A 25786-nucleotide genomic window follows, 5' to 3' on the forward strand; every position below is an offset into this window, starting at 1 on the left:
GTTGTCTTTAAAAGTAAAGTTTTCCAAAACATAATCTGAAAGACCTTTCTTACAGATTCTACACAGTGTGTGCTAATCAAATATGCCATGCATGTTGATCTCATATATTTTGCCTCTAAGGGGAACAGACTCGTGTACATGTAGTAAGAGTGACAAATAATAAGCAAGCCTTGTAAAATAATTCTAATTAGCAAGCCTTGTAAAAGACAGGAAACCATGTTGTTTCACAAATATAAGATTAGAACACCTTTGAAGTTTTCACTCAAGTTCTTGCCCAAGACTACGTGCTCCATGAGGAAGATTTTCAGAATGTCTCGCTTTTTAAAAGTACACCTCAAGAATTGAAATGTAAAATATCTTAATGCTGAAAGAGTCTTTAAGAGTAGGGATTTATTGCTAGTCCATTTGCCTTTGCAGTAAATAAAATAGCCCTATTAATGGGTTTAGTCTTTTGTCTGCCAGCATAGTTGTTCCAATTTCAAATCCATTCTTTGCTATTACTAGAAGGCATCCAGCCCTAAAATTAAAATGATGGTTGACTTCGCTAACTTTTCAGAAATGGTTTCTCAGCAGGCTATTTGTGAGGGTTTTGCACTTTGCTCCTTTGTTCCCCACTTGGCTCTTGATTACTTGGTGTGTACAGTGTCCCACAGAGCAAATCGTAGTGGACTAATTAAAAACTACCAAGAGTTTCCCAAGTTATGCAAGATCCCCAGAACTATGAAAAGCTTTTTCAGCTTCCCAGTCACATACTGTGAAGTGCCATAAATCAAACTTTAGAAAACACTGAAGGCTGTGCTTCAGTCACTTATGGGTATACTTTAGTTCTAGAAGAAACTGTTTACTTTTATTGAAGTTTCCTGCTAGGTTTTTAGTACTATTTATTCTCGGTTGAAATCCCATAGGCTCTGAACATTCTGAATACCAGTAACATTGATTTAATGACACATGATCACTTATTTGTGACATTGGTGACATTGTTGTCTTTTCTTTTACATGTGCTTGGAAGACTAAGTGAAGTGAGAGCAAACACTTGAGCTTTAGTGTTAGAGCTTAGGCAGGAGGATAAAGGAAACTAAACCTCATGTGTAATATTACACTCTGGAAGTCAGGGAGTTATTTTTACCTCAGTGTCACTAGTATGGGAAAATGTGGAAGACCTCAGCTTATGTTGAAACTATAGGAGATGGCCCAGTTATTTGTTAAGATGGGTCATCAGTGTCATCTTGTGCAACAAACGTTATGGTTGGAGTTCTGCAAGTGTCCTCACCCTGCACATCAGTCACTTGGTCACGTAGGTTGCTCAGTGTCACACTACATGAGCAACTCTGAATTTGTCCTCACTACAAAGGACAAATTTTATTACTGAAGTGTTGTATCGTTGGGAAAATTGTTGTTTTGGATTATTCTCTGCTAGAATGACATACATTGTAGATAACCATGAGGTTGTGTCATTAAAATAAAACCCAAAGATTTAGATTAGGTGGTTGTACTGCCACAATCGGGAGGCAGCTACATTGCAGGCTGTTGGAATTAAATCCAGTGTGCAGTAAAATTACATCTGTGAAATCCTGATAATTGCCTTTTATCTTGTTCCTTAAAAAGGCTTCCTTTGTCCAAGAAAAACATCTGTGATTAAATATCCAGCTGTAAAAACAAACAAGAAAAATCCTGTCTACATGTCCAAGCATGTCTGGGAGGTCTCAAATCTGGAGTGCACCTTTCCCTCTGCAGCTGTGTCTGTGTACAGTAACTGGTACAGTTAATTGTCACTGTTACAAGCAAGAGAGGCCTGGCCACATGCCAGGTACTCCTTCTCTTGCTACTGAAGATGGACATAAAGAACACTGAACAAGAAATGACAGCTTTCACTGCTGGGGTCTAATTTGGGTGAAGAAGCTGACAGCTACCATAAGATTTAAACCAAAATAAATAGTCTCTGACCAACTAAGAATGCAGTGGACTTGGCAGTGTTAGGTTTACAGTTAGACTCAGTGACTTTAAAGGTCCTTTAGTCTAAATGCTTCTCTGATTTTAAGAAATAATTAAATTACTAAATTGATATGCTAGTAAATGGAATACAGGAAAACATTCTTGCTAAACAAATATCAAAATGCAACAGCTGAGGAGTTAAAATGTTATTATATATCTTACAGGAAATTAAATACAATTTCAGTTTTGAAAGATATAATATAAAAACAGCATCCATGTCTCTCCTCTCTTGTACATCTCATGAATTCTCTACGTAAGTGAGAGTTTTCTGTAAACAAATAAATCTGCAGGTTTGAATACCAGCATATGATTTATTGCAGTGGACAGAAAAGGCTTTAGCCAGAGTTGCCCAACTGCATTTGAACCTGCTCTGCAGGAGTCAGAGCAGAAGGGAGGAGAGCAGAGCAATGTCTTGTTTTGCAGAAAGCCTCCCTGAGCTGAAATATTTATTTGGCTGTAAAACTTTTAGTCTTGTACAGTGTTTGATGAAACCTGTCTGAGACATGCAGTCTATCAGAAAAACAATCAGATTTTTGGGTGAGGTCATACCGTTCAGCACAAGTAACAACCTAATTTTTTCTGTTATTTTGTTTGCATTTTAACATTGTATGTCATAAGGGGTCCTTTTTTAATGTTCCTGTGGTTTCATGTGAAAACAGGGAAGAAAATACATGAATGTGAAGTAGCTCTCTCAGCAAACATTTAACGGACTGACAGAAATCTTGCTTGATAAAGATTGCATTTTAATAACAATGGAAACAGTTTTCATTGTATTTGAGAGAAGATGATCAACCATGATCTGCTGAGAAGCAAAAATGTTGAAGAGCCTTCTTTTCTTTTAAGAATTCATAGCAGCACTGTAAAGGGTGGAAATAACCTCCAGGGCTCTTTAATTCAAGTTATCTCGATTCCATTGTCCCGACAGTTGACTTGCTAACAGGCCCATGACTTCACAGGTAAGTGTTAGTGGAATAAATAGTGACTGAGTTACAGGGCAGTTATAAATATTCATGTTATTTAGCTCCAAGCAAAAACACCTTAGTTTTCCCCTTAAATCACTTCAAATGTTTATAGCTTGCATAAATAAACTGAACAGGCTGAGGGAAAAGGTTTAGTAAATCACTGTTGTTTGCATGAATTTTGTCAACTCAAGAATTCTTGATCAGGTAAAAGAAGGTTCCATGAATATTGCTAGTTTCTCTGGGTATGGGGAAGGAACTTGTCTTCATGATGGCCTTTAAATGTTTTTTAAGCTCTTGCTTGAAAGCCAGTCCAGAATGACAAAGCACAAGACCAGACCAGGTACTCTGTTTCCTCACTGCGTGTTCAGTTCCTGTGTTCCAGACTCTTTGTGTGCTCTTCATCTCCTCTTTGCTAGACCAAACACACACAATTTTATCAGCTTGTCCTTAACATCAGGTTTCCTCACTGCTTATCAGCTTTCTTCTCTTCTGGGTTCTTCTCAGTCCATGCTTAGAGCTGAGCAGTGCTCTGCTGGAACACTGCCTGCAGGGAATGGCAAACAAAGATTCCTTTGGCCCCTTGCACAAAGGTTCACACAGGTGAACACGCAGGCACTCGCCTCACCCTGCTCTCCTTCCAGTTCCCTGGTCTTCTGTGGCAGGAGGCTGTCACAGCACATGGAGGTGGCATAAAGACAACTTTCTTGGGAACATATTTTGCAGCTGTTTTAGAGTTAAAAATTCTCATACTATCGGGTTTTTTATATTTTCCAGGTGTATTCCTCAGTCACTTTTCTCATTTTTTCCCTCACCAGGTAACATCCTAAGGAACTGAAAAAAACTTTGAGTCCTTTTTGGCCAGAGGACAACAAATTTAATGTACTCATTCTTTTAACTAATATGGCACTTTTTTTTCTTGTTATCTAAAGGAAGAACTAAATGTACAGAACTTTCTGGAGTACAGCCAGAAAGGATGAAATTCAGGCGTCCTTTCTGCTTTTATGAATATTGCTTTTGCTTTGTGGAAAGTTCAAGTACAGCAGTTGGAAATAGGTGTTGAGATACTTTGGCATGTTAGCACATTTTAAGGGGTAAGTTCTTATACTAAATTACTGCCATTTAATTCATCCTTGTTGAAGGAGTCCAGAAATTCTTTAATTGATTCATGTCTTCTCTGAAAGAAGAAAGGTCATTCTTAATGCGCAGGGAGAATGGCAGTTTGAAGCTACAGATTTCTGTAATATTACTTGGCATGTATTCTTGGCAAAGAGAAATAGAGGCAGGAAATAAAATACTGATCACAAATCGTATCAGCACAAGAGCTGGAAATAGCACGTCTAAGCTTCTGATCTACAATTTTTGCTGGGGTTAAGCAAAATGCTTATAATTAATATGTTCTTGCAGGTGTGCTGAATTTAATGCAACCCAAATAAATCATTAAATATGTTCTTTTCAGACCTTGTCAGGTAGTTTAATTTATGGTGGACTTACCTTCAAAATCCAGGAGTTTTGTTTAACTCAGCTGACAAAGCATCTGTCAAATCAACCATGGGCTCAGTTAAGGAAGTGTAGTTCCAGGGAGGCAATGAAGGAATTGCTTCTCTAGAAAAGGAACAAAATCAAACTGTGCTAGGGCCTTTTGAGCACCAGTAAAGTATTTTACAGAGGGAGGGGGGACCGGGCAGGGCTGTGTGCAGGGAAAGAATGAAAGAGAATGTAGTGCAAGGCAAGATTTCCTCAGGCATAAAAGACCCCAGCAATCCTGGAGACAATATGTATTACTGGAGGAGAGCATAGTTAATAGCTGCATAGCTCTGAAATCAATAAGCAGCAATAAAGAAATCTAAATTTTCTGTGCCTGCCTTGATGATGTTTGGGTCCTTCTCTAACATACCAGGCCCACAAGTATTTATTTATGCACTTAACCTTCCTTACAAATCTTCACATGATGCTCAAGTGACTAAACTGGGCAAACATGAAAATTTTACAAGGTTATGTAGGATTCAGACTTGATATAATAAAATAAAAACCCTTGAGGTTTTGTGTGTTTTCACCAGTGCTTTAGGTTTTGTGCATTTTAGATTACTTACATGATGTAAAATTCTTCTGTATATGCTTGCAGTCCATTAATGCATTTTTTGAAATGTTGTAGATTAGTATTTTATGAATATGTACTTGTTATCTTCCTCTGATATTCTCTGGTACTGTTTTTAACAGGCATTGGTAATGACTATTGAGTGGTATTTATAGCTTTGTTTGCCTTGCTCTCTACTGGAAGGACTAATCTCTTAAACATTTCATTCCAGTACCTCAGATTAATTTTCCACAAATCAACTTCAAACAAATTCTAGTGCAGGCATTCTTACACTGCAGAAACTGTCCCATCTCAGATAAAAGCATGGTGTAGTTAGGACAAAGGGCAAGGGATAGTCATCTTTTTGCAAATCAGCAAAAGATAGCTGCAACCAGTGTCAAGAAGTAAATTACATTTCAAAACATCAGAAAAACAAACATCCGCCTACTCTACTTACCATTCCTTTAATAAATTTAAATAGCTTGATAAAATTTGTGCAGCTTATAATTTTTAATGTCTATTAATTCTAGTTTTGTCTTTTCTGAGTAACTGCAACAGTTTTACAGTTTATAATCAGTTTATATGATCAGTCCTGAAGTGACTTGGTTTTATTATTCTCCTTGCTGTTTTCTAGAGATACCCATGTTTTGCATTTCCTTCCTGCAACTCCAGTTGTCCTTCATGTTCAAGTCTTGTTTCTTCCCATAGATACTAAAGAACAGTTTGATTCTTTTATCTTTACTCCTGCTCAGTGCCATTTATTCTACATTGTTTCATAACATCGAGGTAACTGCAGAAAACAGAGGTGAGGACGATAGAAATCTTAGCTAGTGAACAAGCTTGGGCAGGAGCAAAATACCATAAACTTTTAGCAGTTTGATATTTCATGCTAGTGATCAACATGAAACTTTTTTAACAGCTCACACTACAGGCCTTATAAGAGTATGTGATTCTGGTGAGAAAAAATTATGCTAGTTCCAGGTCACTGTATTTTAGTTTGGTAGCAAAACTTTTTATATCAACAACAATTTCATTTCAACAAATGTGTAACACCCCTTCAAAAATACCACACTGGAAGAGCAGACAGCTTGTGCTCCCACTGTTTTGATGCCAGTTCTTCCATTAACAGTTAAAACTGGGCTTAGGTTTGGCATCAGATCATATTCTCATGTAGGCAGCTGCTTCTAGAAAAGAGCCAAAACTGTTTCTGTGTCAAAACCACAATGACAAAAATTCAGCCTAGCCTGCCAGTCAGCACATCTTTCACAGGAGTATAAAGTGTCCAGCAGAACAACTAAAGAGAATGATTTTGAAAGCTCCTATTAAGTTTCAACAGTATTGCTCATTTCTCTTTTAAAGGTCTATAACTATTTCCCACAGGTGAATGTTTATTTGTTTTACTTATCTTTTACTTACTTTACTTTATTAGTCTTACTTACGCCATTAGAAGGCATAAGTATCTTACGCCTTCTAAAGAGGCAAAACACCATGACAGTAATTCCTTTCCTCACAAGCAAGACATCCATTTTTAGCAGAGACTGTTGAAATTTCCCATTTAAAGTGTAGATTTTAAAGTGAAAAAAAATCAACTGTGAAATAAATACTTAGCTCCTTTAATAAGCAAAACTACTGTCAACATATTCTGATAGACATTACTTTTAATTGTAACAATATTTTAATTCAAGGCAGTCTCAAAGTTCAATGCAGTTACATTAAAAAAAAAAAGTTTATGGTTCCAGCAGCATCGTAGCTGGAAATTTGGATGTAACACATTTCTTATTTCTTAAGTGCGCCTAGACAACACATTATTGCTGCATTTGCAATCAGCCAAACCACTGAATTCAATGAGAACTTTAAAACTTCAGAGAGAACGAAAGTAACATAGGAAACAAATAACATGGTTTTGCATTTGAAATACCTGTAGATGGTATAACAAGTTCTCATGTTAATCTGGTGCCATGAAACTGGAAGAAACCCCACTGAGCCTTTAAAAATCCAGCACCTCATATTATTATTTTCATTATAAAGAAAGTAATCTTATTATTTCCCTTTCAAATTATGCTGGTTTTGGCTGGGGTAGAGTTAATTTTCTCCATAGGAGCTAGTATGGGGCTGTTGAAAACAGCATTGACAAATCAGGGATGTTTTGTTATTACTTGGCAGAGCTCACACAGAGCCAAGGCCTTTCTGCCCCTCACCCCACCAGGGAGGAGGCTGGGGGTGCACAAGGAGCTGGGGAGGACAAGATGGGACATCTGACCACAGCTGGCCAAAGGGATACTGCAGACCATGTGGCATCAAGCTTAGCTAGGGAAGAAGGAGGAAGGGGAGGACGTTTGGAGTGATGGCATTTGTCTTCTTAAGTAACCATTACGTAGGATGGAGCCCTGCTTTCCTGGAGATGGCTGAACACTTGCCTGCCCATGGCAAGTGGTGAATGAATTGCATGTTTTCCTTTGGCTGTGTGCAGCTTTTGCTTTACCTGTTAAATGGTCTGGATCTCAACCAACAAGTTTTCTCACTTTACTGTTGTGGAGCATAGTTGTCCACTGGGGTTAAACCACAAATGTCCTTTTCAGCATCCAGTGTGAGGCTTGAAGGGTTCAAGGTAACAACAGATTTGGCTGGAATGTGCTGGATCACATTTATAGCTGCTGTTGCTGTTTATCTGTTGACAAACTCCTGTGCTTGCCATGACACTTGTTTGCTTTCTGTACACAAGTGTCTGGTGCTTGTTAGTGGCTGGTTTGTTGCTTCCACTGCTTGCTGTATCACTTATTATCTTACTCGACTGGGAACATTCTGATAACAGCAATGGGTCTGTGCTGCTGTACGGGACAGACTGGAACTCCATATGAACTCAAATCAAAGGGTCCATGACCTGAGGATGAGTTCAAGCAGCAGCAGGATGCTCCAAAGCATCTGTGACCATGGGTGAGTCCAGGCCAGAGCAAGGAAACCTCCCAGTGTTCCCAGGCTGTCTCCCATTAGAGTATAACCATGACAAAGTTCAGCAGAAGCATTTCAAAATGATCAGCTTGGCACCTCTCCTGCCTGGTTTTATTTTGCGTTTGAACTGCAGACATGTTTAGAGAGATACATGGATGTAAAGTATTAACAGTTTTCCATTTTCTGTGAGTACTCCAATTCCCACATCTCCGAAACACTGATGTAGGTACTGCTACATTTTCATATGACCATTTGTGAGGAAAATGAAATAATTTATATGCATAATATCAAACTTCCAAGTATTACTTAAGGCCCTACTGAAGAAATATTTCTTGATTTTCTGCAGCCTTTCACTCAAACAGCTGGCTCAGATATGAGCGCAGTGAAAGGCAGTAATTTTTTTTCTCATCCAGTATTCTGTTGTTCATTGTCCTTATTTGGAACTATTTATAAACAGCCATTCTTCCATACTGTGACCTCCAAAAAGTCATGATTCATTTTCCTCCCTTCTAAAAAAAAAATCAAGGAAGTAAGGCATCACTTAAACCCTGTTTGCTCTGGCATATATTGCACTTCTCCCACCTCTGAGGTCGAAATCAGGATTTGTTATACCAGTCTTGGCAATTTCTGTTGGCAGAGGTTGATTTGACCTTTTAATCCAGTTAGCTTTTTCCACTACAGTACTCAAATGATGGGCTGTAGGAAGAGTTGCCTTTAGTCAATGGATTGTGAGACACTAATGTGAATCTTTGCCATCACAAACCACTCGAGCTCAGATGCATACAACAGGCTTCAAAAAAAGTCAGTCACAGCAACAGCCTGTTTACCTTAGAAGGACAGTCTGGGCAATGAATGACGTGTCCCAGAGGACTACATTTGCTCACTGAAAGTGCAGTCACTACAGCCTGTGCTGCCCTCTCCCCAAGGCAGAGGCAAGTGTCCAGCAGTGCCCGAGCACGGCCGGTCACTGTGGGGTACGAGGTGATGCTTTCGTAATCCATTCGGGACAGGGTTTGCTGCGAGCGAAGCACGTCGAGGATGTGGTTGAGGCGTCCTTCTGTCATGCAGTTCAGTATGGTCTGTCTCTGGCAGGCAAGGATTTGACAGCAGTTTCCTTTGCTATGAGGACCTTGAGTGAAAGGAAAGCAAAATGAGATAAACCAAGTGCTTTTTTCATCTGTTGTTAGCAAGTGATGGCATCAACACCGGATATATAAACTCAGTAGAGGAAGGAAGGAAGAGGAGTTTGTTTGCATTCTGTGTTTGAAACTAGTCCAAAAGTATTTTCATCTCGTGTTTGAAACTCACAAAGATCAGATTACAGCAAATAGGTGTTTCTAAGCCACTAAGTGCTCCAACTGTGTGAGGGGAGAATATTTTCAAGTCTGGCCTTATTTATCTAGCATGTGTATTTAACTTTATACAAAGCACCTTGGCTGGACACAGATGAGAAAACTGTCTCCTATAAAGGTGGAAGGACAGATAACAGGTACTTCAGGGTAGCAAGAGTGTTTGAAACATGTAGCGTGAAACTGGGAAAATGAATATATGTCAAAGCAAAACTAATAACAAAAGTAATACTCTTGATAAAATGGTTGAGAGCTTTGGGTTCTGCCTCTTTTCATGAGATGATTAGAATACCAAGTGCTGACATTAGGGTTTTTAGTGTACAGTAAATACCATACACCAAGAGAAAATTAATACCAAAAGCCATGTTGCTTTGGAGAACATCCTTCTGTCTTTCTGATTTCTGAGTGTTGCCAGGAGAATTCTGTGATGAACTTTTCCTACATGGTCTAGTCTGTTGATTTATCCAAAAATTATGTCATCACTCAATTTATTCACTAAGATCTGGCCAAGGTGAATATTGCCAGCTCAAAGTGGCAACGATGCCTTACCTGTCACTGCTTTTCCAAGGTGCATTGGTTGTGGTCTGTGCTTAAGAGCCAGTGGTGGGGAGTTATGCTGCCTGCTCTCTTTGCCTGCAGTTGAACCAGAGGAAGGAGTTGTACAAAAGGAGCTTGATATTCTTTTCTCGGAGCCTGGGTGATCTAGAAAAAGTTTAAGATGAGCAAGATTGGACCTTTGAATTGAACAACAAGAAAAAATTACACATATGTCATCCACTACACGAGACAGGAACTGAAGATTGACTTGAGATTACTTTGGCTCTTGTTACTACATCTTTATTCTTAGGAAAACTTTGGCATATATTACTACACACATCTGACTTTTCCAAGCTGTCTGCAGTAATTTGTTATTGAAGTTATGGAACATTTTATTCTGTCCATAAGTCTGATGGCTATTGATCAGAAGTGCTTGGAAACACAGATGTTTCTACAGGTGAATTGGCTTCTGATGTCTCAATTTTTGTACCTGAAGGCATGAGAAATACAGGCAATCTCTTCTTGACACAAATTTAAACACTTAGGACAAATCTGCATTGGAAAGGTAAAGAAAGTTATCTACACAGAACAGTGATTATCAGGAATTATTCATAGGTTCCTGGCAACATTGCCTTTTTAAAACATATCTCCCTTTCTTAGTAGATTACAAAAAAAGCAATTATTCCTGGTGGCACAAAGCAGTGTGATTCCCAGAAGGGACTTGTTCTCTCAAAAGCAACAGGCAATATTTGATGTGTGAGAGAAAGGCAGCTCTACTTTTACAGCTTAGTATTCCAAAAAAAATTAGTAAACTCTACATCTAAGTGGAAAGCTTTGTGGCGTCTCTGGTTTCCTGCAGTGAACTTCAGATGATACCAGCGGAGAGCACAGCTTTACTCTGAGAAGTGACGATTTTACATGAAAAATTACATTTCTATATAGAACAACAAATAATACTTGTTCTTTTCTTATAACAGCTGGAGCTGAATATAATTCAAGACAGTGACCTTTTGTTGCTGTTGTATTCTGTGGGGTTGTATTTGACACACTCATCTCAACATTATCTCTTCCTGCTGTATTTGCACTGCTATCAAGTAGAACAGTTGACAAACTTGGCACTACAGGAGGAATTTTCTTGCTGATTAAGCGGTTGTCTTTTTGTGGACAGATGATCTGAAAGAGACCAAAATAGAGAAGAGTTATCTTCTTGGAAACTTTTGTTCTGAAACCTTTTCTAAACAGGAGAGGTTCAAAACAAACCTTGAGAGGAGGAGGTTGTTTTTGCAAGAGCAAGGTCAGAGTGAGCTGCTTGGAACAAGGTAAAACAGTGGGGTTTGTTGGATGGAGTTATCCTGGTTAGGAACATTTTGCCCAAGTGTTTGCATTATACAGTGTCAGGGCTGTCACGAGAAATAAGCAAGTACTCTGAAGACTCCTGTGCCACGAACTCACCTCTGAATTGCACGTGCCTCTCTGCAATGTGTACCTCTCTGAGCCTTTGCATGCATTAAGCGCTCTCTCCTGGAAGAAGAAAACCACAGTAACTGCAGTAAATGTAGACTTGGTTTGTTCCATTCACAGCTGCCCAGAGCTACAGTTTATAGTAACATAACTTATACTGGCAACATATATTCTACTGTAAGTTACACTCATATATAGTAACAGTTAACTGCACAGAGCAAACAGGCATAGAATCTGACAAAATTCTACCCTGTTACTCTTTCCAGTTTCAAATTTATTTTAAAACCCAGGGTTGAATCATGCAGAGTAAGGTGAAAATAAGCTTGCATTGAGACTGGGCTAGCTAGAACATGTTTGCCTTTAAGTAGCCAAACAGCACGGCCATCCTGTGTTCAGTGTGCCAAAATGTCTGCAATAAGGATGTGTCAATACCTGTAACTTTTATCCCTGTTTATACATCCACAGCAGATTTGTTAAACTATTTTTTAGATTTTATACTTCAACAGTTGTGAATCAATTTACCAGAAACTTCAGTATCATTTTCAGAGTAATTTTTGACTTATCAGTTCAGTTGTTTGAACAATAAATAATGCTCACTAATAAATCCTCACAATCTAACAAAAAATAAAACCTTGCTCAAGGGAGATTGAAGCATTAAATTATGGAATATCTGGCAGTACAATCTTAAATAAACTTCAACAGCAGTAAAAATTACTTTGACTCTAACTATGCCACCGATTAAAACATTGATAAGGGCTATTCTATAAGCCCAGAATGTTATTGCAAGATATAGAAATAATGCAGCATGCACCAACACACAAAACACACAGTAATGAAACCAACAACACACCATGGGTTGCGTAACTCCAGCTAGAGTCAGAGTCCTTATCCAAGGGCCAAAACACGTGTGTCACTGTTTTCCCTCAGCGTCTATGTTAACTAACTAGGGTGTTGCTATGTTTGTGACAGTCACGTTTGTGCCAGATTTCCCACTGCAGTGTGAGCAGATACAGAGTTAGCTCTATCCCCTCGGTTGTTGGCTGTTCTCCATCCCCTTCTGTGGTGTTGAGAGCCTCTGAGAGCTTGGGATGAGCAGTGTCTTTGCCTGAAAGCCTGGCAGTTTAGAAGCAGTGAAGGGTACAGAGCAGTGCTGTTACTGGTATTGCTACTACAGGTACAAATGCTGTTCAAGTTTTGAGCTAAATGGCTTCTAACCAGTACATTCAAAAAAACCTGTCCTTGGTCCTAGCCCTAATCTGCAAAACTTGGGCTGACGTTTGTTCTCACTCCTGTGGGGTTGCCAGTCTGACTCCAGGTGGTGACTGGAAAGAAGTTGTCGTACTTTTAAAATAGCAGGTAGCAATTGACTAATTTTCGACAGAACCTCACAATATATATTCTATAATTACTGAATGAACCTGAAGTGCTGAAGGGTACTCTCCAGCTCTCTGGCATGACCAGCAAAACAATCAAGACAAAACCTTCACTTGGGTCAGAAAGATTGCAACTGAACAAATCAAGTAATGTTTTTGTAGGAGAACAAGAAATTTTGCACTGACCTTTGCATCCATCAAATTGTAGATTGCTGCAGAAATTACTTCCTTATTTATACTAGTCAAAACTCCATTTAGAAGGTGTACACATTCTGCAGGGGTAATAAAGCAATTTAAATACCACATTGTGTATGAAAGCATGTATACATTTAGGCATTATCATCATATTGCTACTAACTTTACTATTATATTGAGAAATTGGATAAAATAGAGGAAATTAGTTTAATACAACTTCCACCTCATATTTTGCTTTATAGTAAACAAGATTTTGGAGACAAATAAGTCAGTTTCTGGTAGGAAGCTTCAGTTAGAGGAAACATCGAAGGCAGTCCAATGATCTAAAGACCACTTCCACTTTAGTTCTTCAATGTGCTGGAGTAGTGTTCCCATAAAGACTGCCTCCATTACAAATCTTGCACAGAAAGAAATCCTGAATGTTACCTGCAGTATGTGGTCTATAATCTGCTTCTTGATGCCAGCACAGAGAAATGAGGTACAATAGTCTATTCCTCTCAGGCAAATTGCTTGGTATAAACTTTTCTGAAATGCCTGGCCGCAAACTGCTGCAGATTCCTCTCAAAACATCAAGCAGGGTTGTTTGACCTACAATTTAAAAGGAAATGTCACTGCCAAAAAAGATTAAAGACCTCCTAAAATTACATCCAGTGAAAGTTGTATTGTGTATTTTAAAACAAAGACAGCTTTTTTAAAAGAAAAAGAAAAAAACAATGCTCTTGTAAGTAGATGTGGTAGCCTTAACAATAGCTATAACTGCTTATTGCAACAGGACCTTTCAGGACTAAGAACTCTGTCCAATACTGAGTCACAAATGGTTATGTAAACTTGTACTGTAAACTACATGCACAGATACCTCAGGAATACATGCTGGTATTTGATGCAGGGTTTTATATAAAGCCTTACACTTGCATTACAAGAACAGAACAAAAGAATTGTTAAAAAAAAAGAAATATACTTTGAGCAGCCTCAAGATGGCAGCCATAAACTGTAGGGGCATTTAGATACTATTCCATGCAGTATTTTTTGAAAGTCCTCAGTCTGTAAAATACAAGAGTCCTTCCTGCAATCAGTTTTGCCATGCAGAAGGAAGCCCATAGCAAAGAAGCCCTTACTGATCTCCACTTCCATAAAACAGGGATCGTTCCTAGACAGTGACAATTATTATACAATGCTTTGCAAACTAAGTTCTCTAAAACTGTTCACACTTTCGTCTGAGCAAGTAAGATTCCCCACTTCCTTAAGCTAATTCATCATGAACTGACATTTCTGGATTGGTGCTTGAAACTCATAGCAACTGTAAAAATGAGCATTCTGCTCATTCAATCAGCTACTTGTCACTGATTTTAAAATTTCAGCTGACAAATATGAAGTGATATTTCTTCTCACTGAAGGTACATGGAAAACCCAACTGACAGTGCTTCAGCAAGCTCAGATTGATGGTACTAGTGGGGGAAGAAGCTCTGCCTTTTCCCTTCAGAAAAAGCAGCTTCTTTGGAAACATTTAGGATTTGGTGAGGAATTGTAATATTTACATCCTCTAATGTGGAGCTTTGTGCTGTTACAGTAAGAGAAGGCAAAGGGACATCTGAGAAGATGGCGTTTCTATAATAATTTCACTACAATAAGGGAATTTGTGGACAAGATGGGGACAGCACAAAGTCTGACATGAACAATAAATACCTTCAAAAGGTTTCCGTCTGCTGAGGGTCTCCCAACACAGGATTCCAAAACTGAAAAAACCCCAAAAAACAACAAAACAGTGAAAGAACATTCATTAGTTTGCAAGGAATGTTTCTACATTCTCAGTTTCAAAAGCAAGTTTATTGCTTTAAGAGAAAGGAATTTTTCAAGACAAACACATCAGTTAATCTACCAAAACTTGATTTTAATGCACTAGGTTTCTGTTTTCTTCAGAAAAATTTGATGGGCCTCCAAATACCTCTTTCTTTTTTCCAACATCACAGGAATAATTGCAGTGGGATCATAGACCTATACATATAACCCACAACTCAGATGCTATAAAATACAGTGGTTTAATAAAAAGATCAAGCTTCAAAATCAGAGGCAGAAAAGAGGAGGCTGCTGGGTGAGAAAAGACAGTTTGCAGATAAGTCAGAAGCAAAGCAGTCCAAAGGGGAAGAGGCAGTTCTAGGATAAATATATCTGCTTATTTATATATCTTGCTGTAGTGCTTACAGTGGTTAGAAGAACCTCCTCTTCTGCCTTACTTTCACATAAAGATCTGGAAAGTATTAATGTAATGTGGACATACATGTAACTTAAATGTACTTTGTATTTCATGTATGACACAAATTTTTGCTTTCTCTGTTGCGCCATTGTTTAGATGTACACATATCGCATGCACCTGAGTCACATCTCAGCATATTATTATATAATGCATTATATAATAATTGTATACATTTACTCATATACATGAATGCAGTTTTGGAAAATTAATTATGCTACCTGAAAACGAGGCTCCACTTTTACTGTGCAAAACTTGTGTTTGTGAACAACATGAGATTAGTCCCATCATTTATAGGTCTCCTCAAGTGTATGCATTATTTGACTCATCTTAGAGCCTGCCTTTATGACAGTAAAGCAGGAGTTCAAATTTCAAATTTCAAAATCTCAGAAATCAGAAGGGTGGTCTCCTTAAAAGTTATTTAAAATATTAGTCCACAGCTCTGTGTGCTGCATGATGACATGTGTCCATCCACACCATCCAGATCAGTGGCGCTTTGAGGTCCTCCCGTTTATTGAGGCAGCCACAATGTACGTAACATACCCAAAAGGGACATGTGGCAGTGAGTAATCTCCCTCCTTTGTACAAATCACTTTGTTAAAAAGTACAGGTGCTTCAGTGGGTCAGTAACTTATCCCAGCAGAGATTCCATAGGATCTTAATGGGACACTATTGAGGGAAAGGTCTTATTTTTACCTGGGCCTCATCTAGGCATAAACAATTCTTTCTGAAACTAAAGCCAACAACAGTTCACACTTATAAACTATGTGAAGCAGTTATGAGGCTTCTAAATATATCTGATATATTGTATATATATAATATATTTTGGCAGCTGTTACACTTTTAAAATATTTAGGTCCATTAAATAAATATTTATATGACTGACTTTGAGAACAGTTCTTAATCTTGGTATCTTATCCACCAAATATGGGAATTGAGAATTTAATTCACTGCTGTAATTAGCCTCATGTGCCATATTTCCCTACTGCATTATGTATGTCTGGCATTTTTATTGTAATGTCTTTGAAGATAAGTGTTTTGGCAGCCCTGTAGAATACTCTTAGAAATTCCATTCACCTGTAAATATCACCTTCCTGGGAAGGGAGGCCTCCTTCAAGTATTTCAGGAGGAAGATACACTAAATCCTGGCAGTTTCTCTGATGGCAGTTCTGCAGGTCTGACCTCAGTTGCTGTTTCCTCCAGTTGGTAAAGCCATAATCTGATATCTGGGGAAATGCAAGCGAAAGTAGTTTTAGTAACAGTAAAACAAGTCTTGGCATCAGATGCTGACTATTAAGATCGATATATGTAACAATAGGACAATCACTGGATTTTACATTAATGGACTAAAAGTAGAAGCTCCTACCTTGGCTCTGTACTGCACATCCAAAAGCACATTGGAAGGTTTCAGGCTGCAGTGGCAGAGAGCAGGTTCGAGGCTGTGAAGATGATGCAGCCCTTCAGCCACATCTGACAGGATCCTTATGAGTAGGGGAAAGGGAAGTTCTGGATACAGTTGATGCTAAGTAATGCAAAATACAGGTTTTGGTACAGTGAAGTTGTTACTGTTCCCATTTTCATTTGACAACAAACAGAACTACAATACGGAAACACAATGCAGAAACTGAAGAACAGATTGTGACTACTGTCCGTAATTTACATGCTGATTGTTCTTTGATCTTGTAATTAATTTTATCAACTCAAAGATGACGTCTTTTATCTACCTCATGGATGAGGGAGTGGAGGGATCCATTGTTCATCCATTCAGTCACTATCCCCACAAGTCCATGGTACTGGTAAATCCCAAGGAAAGGCAGGAGACGTTCAGACTCATAGAGTCTGACACTTGCTATGTCCTGAAGTAGCAACTTCCACTCCCTGTAAAAAAAACAAGTCAGAGGCAGGTTAGAACTGAAGGGAACTTCAGCAGGAGATGAGAGTGTAGGATGTGGAAATGAAAGAGAGCCATGTGTTCGAGTACAAGCTAGTATTATTTTACCAATAAACCCAATATCACATAATCTTCCAAACAATTGTAAGAACTTGAAGCTGTCATAGTGTATTTTTCTAATATAAAGTAAATTTAGTTTTTCTAATACAAAATGAAAGACCTCTGGATGTTTTAATATGAACATAAGAGCACAGTTTGAAGCAGGATTGAGGTGTGAAGGCAGGAAAAAGCTGGAGTATATGAAATGCTAAATTAAGAGTAAAGCAAAGATTTACCTTTACTGTTCCAAATAACTCATATTCTGTTATTTGTGACATCCCCATTTGCAAGGCAAGGATGCGTTTCCATGTTTTCCACGCACATCACACTGCTGTGTAACCCTGGCCATTACCTTCCCTCCTCCCATTTCCCCTGCTCTCATCTGTGCATGCTGGTTTAGATTAAATTCAACTGAGGTCTCTTCAGAAGCCTCTAGAAAAGTAACACGTTAGCATACTGGTATTACTGATCCAGGTTTGTAGACATTATTATAGTAGGTTAATTATTGACTTCAGGATTAAGCTCTACTTTATAAAAAAAAATGTAAAAAACCACAGAGCTTGTTTCTCAGTAAAATTGCCTCCAAGTTGCCTCTTGACTGGTCAGGATTTCCAGGAATGGAAATCCAGGATCAGGTGATCCTGGATATGCACCATTTGTTCTGGTGCCACCACCGCAGGTCTGTGCTGCCCCACCTGTGTGGTTGTTGGGCAGATAAGACCCATACCTGTCTGTAGCGTCCTGGTTTGTCAGCAGCTTCACAGAGATGGGAGTGTTCCAGGAAATATGAAAGGCTTTGAGTGCAAAGCCTGAGCCTGTCCTGGTCAAAGTAAAGCTTTCCAAATCTTCCTGGGCTACCACAGGGAATGGATTGGCCATTTCTTGATGGCTGGCTTGGGGAAAAAATGTGACAGAAAAGAAAAAAGTTGTTAGAGGTCTTTTTTGTCACAGTTATCAAGGCACAGTGAAGTTGCAAACCCCCCTTACTTCCCAAATATCAAATCCAACAGCCTTCCTTTCACCACTCTGTGTCAGACTTCTCTTACAAAGAGAGGAAAATGCACTAATTGCAAAGGAGTGTCTGGACCATAATTTGCCATCTGAAGCTACAAGGTGCTAATTAATTGCTCATCATTATTTCTATCTGATGCCTTTGAAATAGTAGACCAGTACTTATAACATAAAATGTGAATTTAATGTGATACTGAATTATGTAGACGACAAACTAGCATCTTACAGTTGCATGTCAGGCAAATAATTTCTCCACTTCTCAGAAAAAAAGGCAATTATTCAATAACTCATGTCAGCATGTTCTGCATCATTCTTGCATATCATCTTTAATACATCATATGTGAATGCAAAAGCAAAGAAAAAGGCAAATTTCCTACTATTTTGAACTGTCAAAATTCTGCTAAATGGAGTTGTACTGCCAGTAATTTGGGCAGTACAGTGTCTATACAGGACCTCTCCAGGGCCATCTGCACTTCTCAGACACTTTCCATGGCAACACACATGGATTAGAGACAACTTCTGCTAAGCATCACCGTGGTACTACATGAGTAACACTTCCAGTTACATCTGTGAAGCCCCATTAGACTAGATAGAGCCAAAAAGTGAGTGGTAAAAGAGGAAAAGAAGCAGTCTGAGATAACAGATGGCATAAAACAGGTGGCATTGGTAAGGATTAGTGCAAGATCAGTGGTCAGTGAGTCAGAACTCCTCAAGCTAGAATACTCCCTTTGGGGTCCAGTAGAGCAGGGCTAGAAAAGGAAACAATGAGGGAACTGAAGTAACTGTGAAGGACTGTTGAATGAGAATTGCCTCCTTTTAGATGTGCTCTACAAAAAGAGCTCCTGGGATGCAGAAAGCCTCAAAGCCCAGATGAGCTTTTCTCCACAAGGAAAATAGAAACAAAAGCCTGAAGATAAATTTGCCTGTGTTCTTGCTTGTAGTTCATGAACATTTTATTGTTGGTTAATCTCAGTCTCATCCTGCAGGCACATTCACAATATAAGATCAGTTTTGCCTCTAAACACAATCAAAATGCAAAAAGCAGCAGCTGATTTACCAGTTAAGCTTTATTGATTCTACCATATTTGATTCTGGTAGGAAAGCACAGTTGGACTTTCTGCTTTTTGTTAGATTTTTGTCATTTGAAAGCAATAACTGCCTTGGATGGTTCTCTGAAGTTTCCTTAAAGAAGAGATGAGGCTGACAGGTTAACAATTTCATAAAATTTGAAGAGGTTCCTTTCATTCCTACAATGAAGGTAATTTTCTAAACGAGCAATTTATTCCTTAAAGTTGCAAAGACAGGCCACAGAAATCTACTGATCCTGAATGTAAAGGAGATAATCAAAATGCTGGCAGAAGCAAAATTTATTCTATACAGCAGGAAATAATAATTTAAATAGCCAAAAAATTACTCAACTCCAACCATAGTGCAAGGAAGACCAAATAACCATTTTACCATCTAAATCACCCCTGAAAGTATTTATTTTTATTTAAAGTTAAATCAAGTAATAATACAAGCATTTTTTAAACTCTTGCTAACTGGCTACTTAGACAGAAATAAAGCTATTCATCAGCTCCTATTTTGGATTTGCAAAATCTAATAAAACTGGAGATTTTTAAAAATCGAAACAGAAACCACTTCAATCTTTTTTGTAACAAACCATGTCATGACATGCTAAGCACCATTCTCTTTATGTCTGAGTTTCAACATCTTTGCATTGCAAGGTACCAAGACATTCTTTTGATAATTCTGCTCTTTTTAATGCTTTTTCTCCCATTTCCTTTAAAAATCTCATTTTCAACCCCCAAAATCAATATTCCAGAGGTGACCTATGCAAGAAAACGGTTTGTATTATGTTTTAGTAAGACACTAAAAGTCTTGGTTAACTTTGCCATCCTTTCCCAGCTGTGCAAGCAGGGGCACGAAGACAGCTATAAAGCCCGTTATTCCAAGTTTCTAATTATAAGATTAAAATTTATAAGATAATTTTTAAAAATTAATTCATAGCAAAGGTGTTTCCTTACTATGAGAGAAACTATGTTAATATACAGATGTCTCAGGGGAAGAAACTGGAAATAAAAATCAACTTACCTCTGGAGATACAAGAATAAAACTATGGAATGATGGAGTGAAACTTTGTGATACCAAGTGTGAGTCGGCTTTGAACCGCATTCAAACACAGCTCGAGATTTCCTGCCGGTGAGTCAGCTTGGTTGTTGATCTCTCCTTTTATTGGCTGCCTGCAAACATTTAACATTTCCTGGTCAGACAAACAAACTGTAACTCTTTAGTGACTGCAGATGAGAGCGATTACAGAGGGAGAGGTTGGACATCTGCTCCTTCCGCATCAAGGAATCCCAAAAGGGGAAGGTATATAACAGCGTAAAATACCATATTGGATACAGCCCAGGTACGGAATTATGTGGAGCTGTGCTCAGACTGTGCAGCTGATACTGATCTCTTTGCTCTGGGTCAAGCTGATAGCACAAGTTAAAAACCCTGTAAACTTTTTAAGCCAAGTTGATCTTGAAACAGGAAATAAATGCTGGGTGTCTGGTGGGACGGTGGGCAGGCATAGAGTAATGTTGTATTACAGAGAAGTCAGTTTCAATCACCTGTCAAACGGGCCTCCTGGAAGAGGATGTAGGGGTTAGGGTGAAAGTCAAGCTGGTCATGAGCCAGGAGTGTGTTCTCATCACAAGAGGAGAAAATTACACTCTGGGCTGCATTAGAAATGCAGTTAGGAAAGTGAGATAAGTCATGGTGCCTCAGCACTCACAAATGGTCAGGCTGCTGCTGGAATACTGGAATCAGCTTTAGGGCCCTCAGTTCAAAGAAAATGTTGACAAACTGGAGAGGACACAATGCACAGCTACCAAGATGGAGCCCTGGGGTGTATACCCTAGAACGAGAGGCTGAGAGGGCCAGTCTTGCTTCAGCAGATGCAGCAGGCTGAAGAGATTTCAATTAGAATCCTATAGCCATTTGAAAGTCAGTTATGAAGACAGAGACAAATTCTTCTCCTTAGTGGCAGATAACCACCACTGGCATAGGCATGTGTCTCAACTTCAGAGGTTCAAGCCAGATGCTGGAAAAAAAATTCACCAGATGAGTATTGCAGTTCTTCTTGGGCCACTCAGGTTTCAGAGCCTCCGTCCTTTAGAAGTCCTCTAGACTTAGCTAAACAAAACCATGGCTGACCTGATCCAGCACTGCCAGCAGTCCTGCCTTTAGCAGGAGACTGGGCTAGAAAATGACAAAAGTTCTGTAGACCTTTAATTTTGTGAAAACCTTACAGGCTTAATTGTGTTCCTGCTAGGCCCCCAGCATGCACATTCCCACTGAAGGTGGATGGGACTGGATGCAAGGCGGAAATTTAAAGAGAAAGCAATTGTTTCGGTTGATCACATTTTATGCAAATTTCTCTATTTCTAGAGTCTGACTTAAAAGCAGTGTCAGCCAATGAGATTCTGTCCACAGACTTCTGTTGGTTTTGGATCAAATCCTAACCTCCCCTCTCCCAGGGAGGGAAGGGGCAGTGAGGCACTTAGCTAATCCTCCTGTGATCACAGGAAAGTCCCTTATATCATAAAATCATGTGGCCAGGGCTGTGGCCTGAGAGGAAGCACACTACCAGTGGGAAGTTCACAGTGTGCTTTTGCTGACAGCTGTAATCTGACCAGCACCAGCTTTCTCTGCCCAGGACACCCCTCCTAAAGGGAATTTACTATGAGGGAGCAAAAGCAGCAAAGGTGAGAAAAGTAAGCTGTAACAATCTTAGAGAAGGCTGGAAGCATGTCAGGTTGTGTTGCTGGCACCACAGGATCCTCCTGTGCATAGTTTTGATTTATCAACACCACCTTAATTTTTGTCCATGTTCTATACTTCTGTGGAAAATACATTAAAAAAATGTTTTCCTCTTTGTAAGGTGTTGGCCTCTCTGGCTCAGACTGTGCTGCAGGAGAATCACAAACTCTTCAAAATCCATACAGCTAATTAAAGGAAGTTCTTCAGAGGAGCTTTGTAGATAAATTTGAAGGACTTAATTTTACAGAAATTCTTTGACACTTAAAGTAGTTTTAGGTATTTCTGTATTTTTAGAATATCATGTGATGGAGAAACAGAGTACTAGAACAATCCCCCATTTGTTTACTCCTTTTGACTATTGTTTTCAGCTTAAAAAAAGCCCTTAGTATAAAACCAGAAAGCTTAATTTTAATCCATATGTGAAGAAAGCAGAAATTTACAGGCCAGTTTGCAGTGCAGGTCTCAGCTAATTAAACATCATTATAAACTGAACATGTTAATTAAAAAAAATCAGTATTTTACCTAAATATAATTTATCCAGAGAAATTTAAAGCTTCTCACATGATATGAACACCTATAAATATTGGGCAAGGAAATCCTCTATGGACTCCCACAAGGCTTGTGCAGAAATCAGACAGTTAAGAAAACAGAAGTTTAGTTTGACAGTAAATTGTTGAGTTTGTTTGGGTTTTGGTTTTCCTTGTAATAATGTAAAATACTTGGAATAAGACCTTGCAGCAAAGAATAATGGGTGAACAGACATTGATTTGTTCTCTTCTCCCATGCACAGCATTCATTCATTGCCATACAGGCAGCTAAATACATGGAGGCTAGAGAAGGATGGACACTCCTGCCAAAACCAGCAGCTGCTTGATGCCCAGAGGCTGTGTGCTGTTCTCAAGGACAGGGAGAGACTGAGTTCCATTGGAAATACCACTGAGTGCACTTCCAGCCATACGGAAGGGGAAACAACAATGAACAGAAAGGTAATCTGAAGAGCAGCACTTAAAATGATCATTATGTGAGTGCCTGGAGGATTCCTTTCAGTCAGTGAATCGAGCCATCACAGAAGGTTTGGAAGAGAGCGTCTGACTAGAATTGCAGGTAGAATTCTGAAACAGTCGGTTATTTCTCACGTACATTCATGCTAAATGACAGCACAAGTCTTTCAGGACAGTCATGGATCTAAAAAAACCTCAGAGACCAGGGTTTTTTTCCATTCAGAAGACAAACAAAACTGACCCTCAGACTGTTAAAGAATGAGCAGTTAAAAACCATCACATTTGTTTATTTACTTTTCAAGGTATCCCAATAAGGTCTTTGAAAGCCTAACTCTAACAATGCAAGAAGAACTAGAATTTTTGCTTTTTTAATCCAAACTTATTTTTGTGACTCACAAGCTAAGACAGTTCATAGGAAACATAAATGTGTTCTTAACAACACCTTAGCATCCTGAACGCAGGCATAATAATGATACGTAAAGAATAACAGTTTAAGACACAAGTGGTTTATAAGTCTTCCCCTCATAACAGTCACAAAGAGTGGACCCAGTTACAATCAAATTTAGAACAAAATGGGGTTTTACAAGGAGCAGCATTAAAGGGCCACGGCATAAGACAAAGCATGAATAGAGTGAGTGCGTGCAATGAAAGAATGACACAGGACCAGAAGACTGAAGCATTGAGATGACCCAAATACCAAAGCCTCTGATGCATATTCCGTAAACACTACACTTGAATATTTCAGAGGAGTTCCCAGCATCATTTCTCAATCTGGCTATTCCAGTTGAGCATCTGGGCAGGATAACTTTTGGCAAAGAGGTGGGTTCTAAGGTGCCATTTTCTTTGGCATCTTGTCTATTTCAGGAGGATTTTCAAGAAGATAATGTTAAAATGCTGTAAGTTTGACATTTGCAGGATTCAAGTGCTATGTAGTTCAGCTTTACAAAAGCTGGGCTCTAGGGCATGAGAGCAGCTAATGATTTAATCATCTTCCTCTGGAAGACAGGACTCCAAACAGGCACAAAACTCACTCACTATCGTAAACTAATGGGATACTTTAGGATACAAAAAATTATGGTGTCCCTTTTCCATTTCATGGATTTGCAGTTGAACTAAGACTTCCTTTCCTATGTTTTGTTTGTTTTGCTTTGTTAAAAAAAAAATGTTTTTTCAAATGCCCATATCATGGTATTTTGGGAAATATTTACACCATTTGTTTTGCCATTACTAAGATGACTAAACAAAGGTTATCACAGCTTCTGGCCTTAGGCAATTTCCATAAATCAGGGTCAAGTACTGTCAAGCACCTCTGCCAATTAAATTCTACCAAATAAATTTATTGATCTTTTACCCAATTATTTATGCAGTGAAATCTTAAACAGGTATGACACAATAGTTCATGTAAATTGGAGCAAGATGAAGTAGGGGATCATACTTGCTACAAGTGCCCTAGTCCTCATCCCAAGCAGTTGTGGTATGTTTTGGAACATGATGTCCTAAACAGTATTAAGACAGGGTGGAGGAATGCTAAACCTCCAGGTCTGTCAATTATGTACCTGCAGATAAGTAGTTCTAGTAAGCTGATGGTGAAATGTCAGAGGCCTGCATTGTGTGACCTTGCTGTGAATGTGTGGCAGAGGTGAGGCTTTATAAGCAGCTTTCAAAGCCTTCACACATACCAAGCTCTTCTAGGCAAAGACATAGTGAACACTCCCTGCTTGCTCCCCTGAGGATACCTGTCCCAGGGTGAGGAATAGTGCAGCCATATTCACCAATCCCCAATGTTCTTTCCTCTAGAACAGCATAATACATATTTTCCAATGCCATGCCTGTCTCCTGGATTTTTCTACCAGAAAGTCGCAACGTTTTAATTGGCTAGATTCTAAATGTTGCCTTTTCTCTACCTCGCAAATCTGGAGTGTGAAAATATGCACCTGGGCACAAATCATCAAAAACAATTTTTTTTAAAAGTCTGATCTTAACCAAATGCTGTTTTTTCAGTTGCTGGACTGATTTGGGTTCATTTGGATTTTTTTTGTTTGGTTGGGGTTTTTTTAAAGTTGCAACAACATGTAGATTAAAAGCATCTGAAACATACAGATTGCTACTGGTTTCTTCTAAGTGGTGGTATAATCAAGCCTGCTTGGAGGCCACTTGAATGTAGTGCCAGGGAAGAAAGACTTTTGAATTGCTGCAGTAAACGTGAGTGGGCTTTCAGTCATCCAGGAAAACCCTCTGCATATGGTGAAATATATTCTTTGAATTTGGATATTAGCATACTGAACTGGAATTAAGTCTAACACTGCCAAAGATGAGAACTTCTTCTCTTCTGTGGAAAGCAGCCAAGTAACACAGAGGACGTAAAAAGTGGAGAATTTACCTTGGTTTCCAAACAGTTTTCCCACCACCTGTCACATAACCCTTTGCAGACCAAAAGAGCCTTTGTCAATCTTCAAAATTTTGGCTCGGCTAGAATCCAGCATGAGTAATATGAAGAGACAGCACCTAAAAAAGTGAAAGGGGGTATTTTTATGGGGAAAAAAAAAAAAAAGAAAGAAAAAAGCCTGCTTATCTGCTTAACTGGAACTTCAGTCTGGTTCCATGATTCAAAATTATTTATAAAGTAGTTTTAACAGATCTTCCAGTAATCAAGGGGCTAAGTTTCAACTTTCATTTGGAGGTTGCCGAATCAAAACCATCTGAAACTCTATTCATTACAGACCCAAAACTTTGGAAGACAATAAAAAGAACAGAAGACATTGTTTATTACACATAGTCTCTTCAAATACATATTCAATTGAATGGCTAAGTTTTTGAATGTTTGAGTTGGTAAC

General features: G+C 38.8%; 1 protein-coding gene across 5 annotated transcripts; it reads right to left on the minus strand.

Moving 5' to 3' along the window:
• Window positions 1–2583: 2583 nt before the first annotated feature.
• LOC136295743 (receptor-interacting serine/threonine-protein kinase 2-like) lies at window positions 2584–20416 on the minus strand. Of its 5 annotated transcripts, none has more exons than XR_010722789.1 (14): window positions 20236–20416; window positions 17858–18023; window positions 16865–17018; window positions 16507–16662; window positions 16218–16366; window positions 14576–14625; window positions 13319–13480; window positions 12884–12969; window positions 11316–11384; window positions 10871–11036; window positions 9876–10028; window positions 7511–9106; window positions 4446–4556; window positions 2584–3498 (listed from the first exon to the last, which is right to left on the minus strand). XR_010722789.1 is itself a non-coding variant. In XM_066194350.1 (12 exons), the coding sequence occupies exons 2-12, from the start codon at window positions 18007–18009 to the stop codon at window positions 8784–8786; spliced, it is 1620 nt and encodes a 539-aa protein (XP_066050447.1). In that variant the 5' UTR covers window positions 18010–18023; window positions 20236–20416; the 3' UTR covers window positions 6669–8783. The 5 variants fall into 5 exon arrangements, 2 of the variants coding, with proteins under 2 accessions (XP_066050447.1, XP_066050448.1); XR_010722788.1 differs by having other exon boundaries at window positions 2584–3785; XR_010722787.1 differs by having other exon boundaries at window positions 2584–4128.
• Window positions 20417–25786: the final 5370 nt, after the last annotated feature.

Source organism: Chamaea fasciata, unplaced genomic scaffold, assembly GCF_029207755.1.
Source record: "Chamaea fasciata isolate MVZ Bird 193981 ecotype frontalis unplaced genomic scaffold, bChaFas1.0.hap1 SCAF_12, whole genome shotgun sequence".
In the NCBI taxonomy this organism is placed as follows: domain Eukaryota; kingdom Metazoa; phylum Chordata; class Aves; order Passeriformes; family Sylviidae; genus Chamaea; species Chamaea fasciata.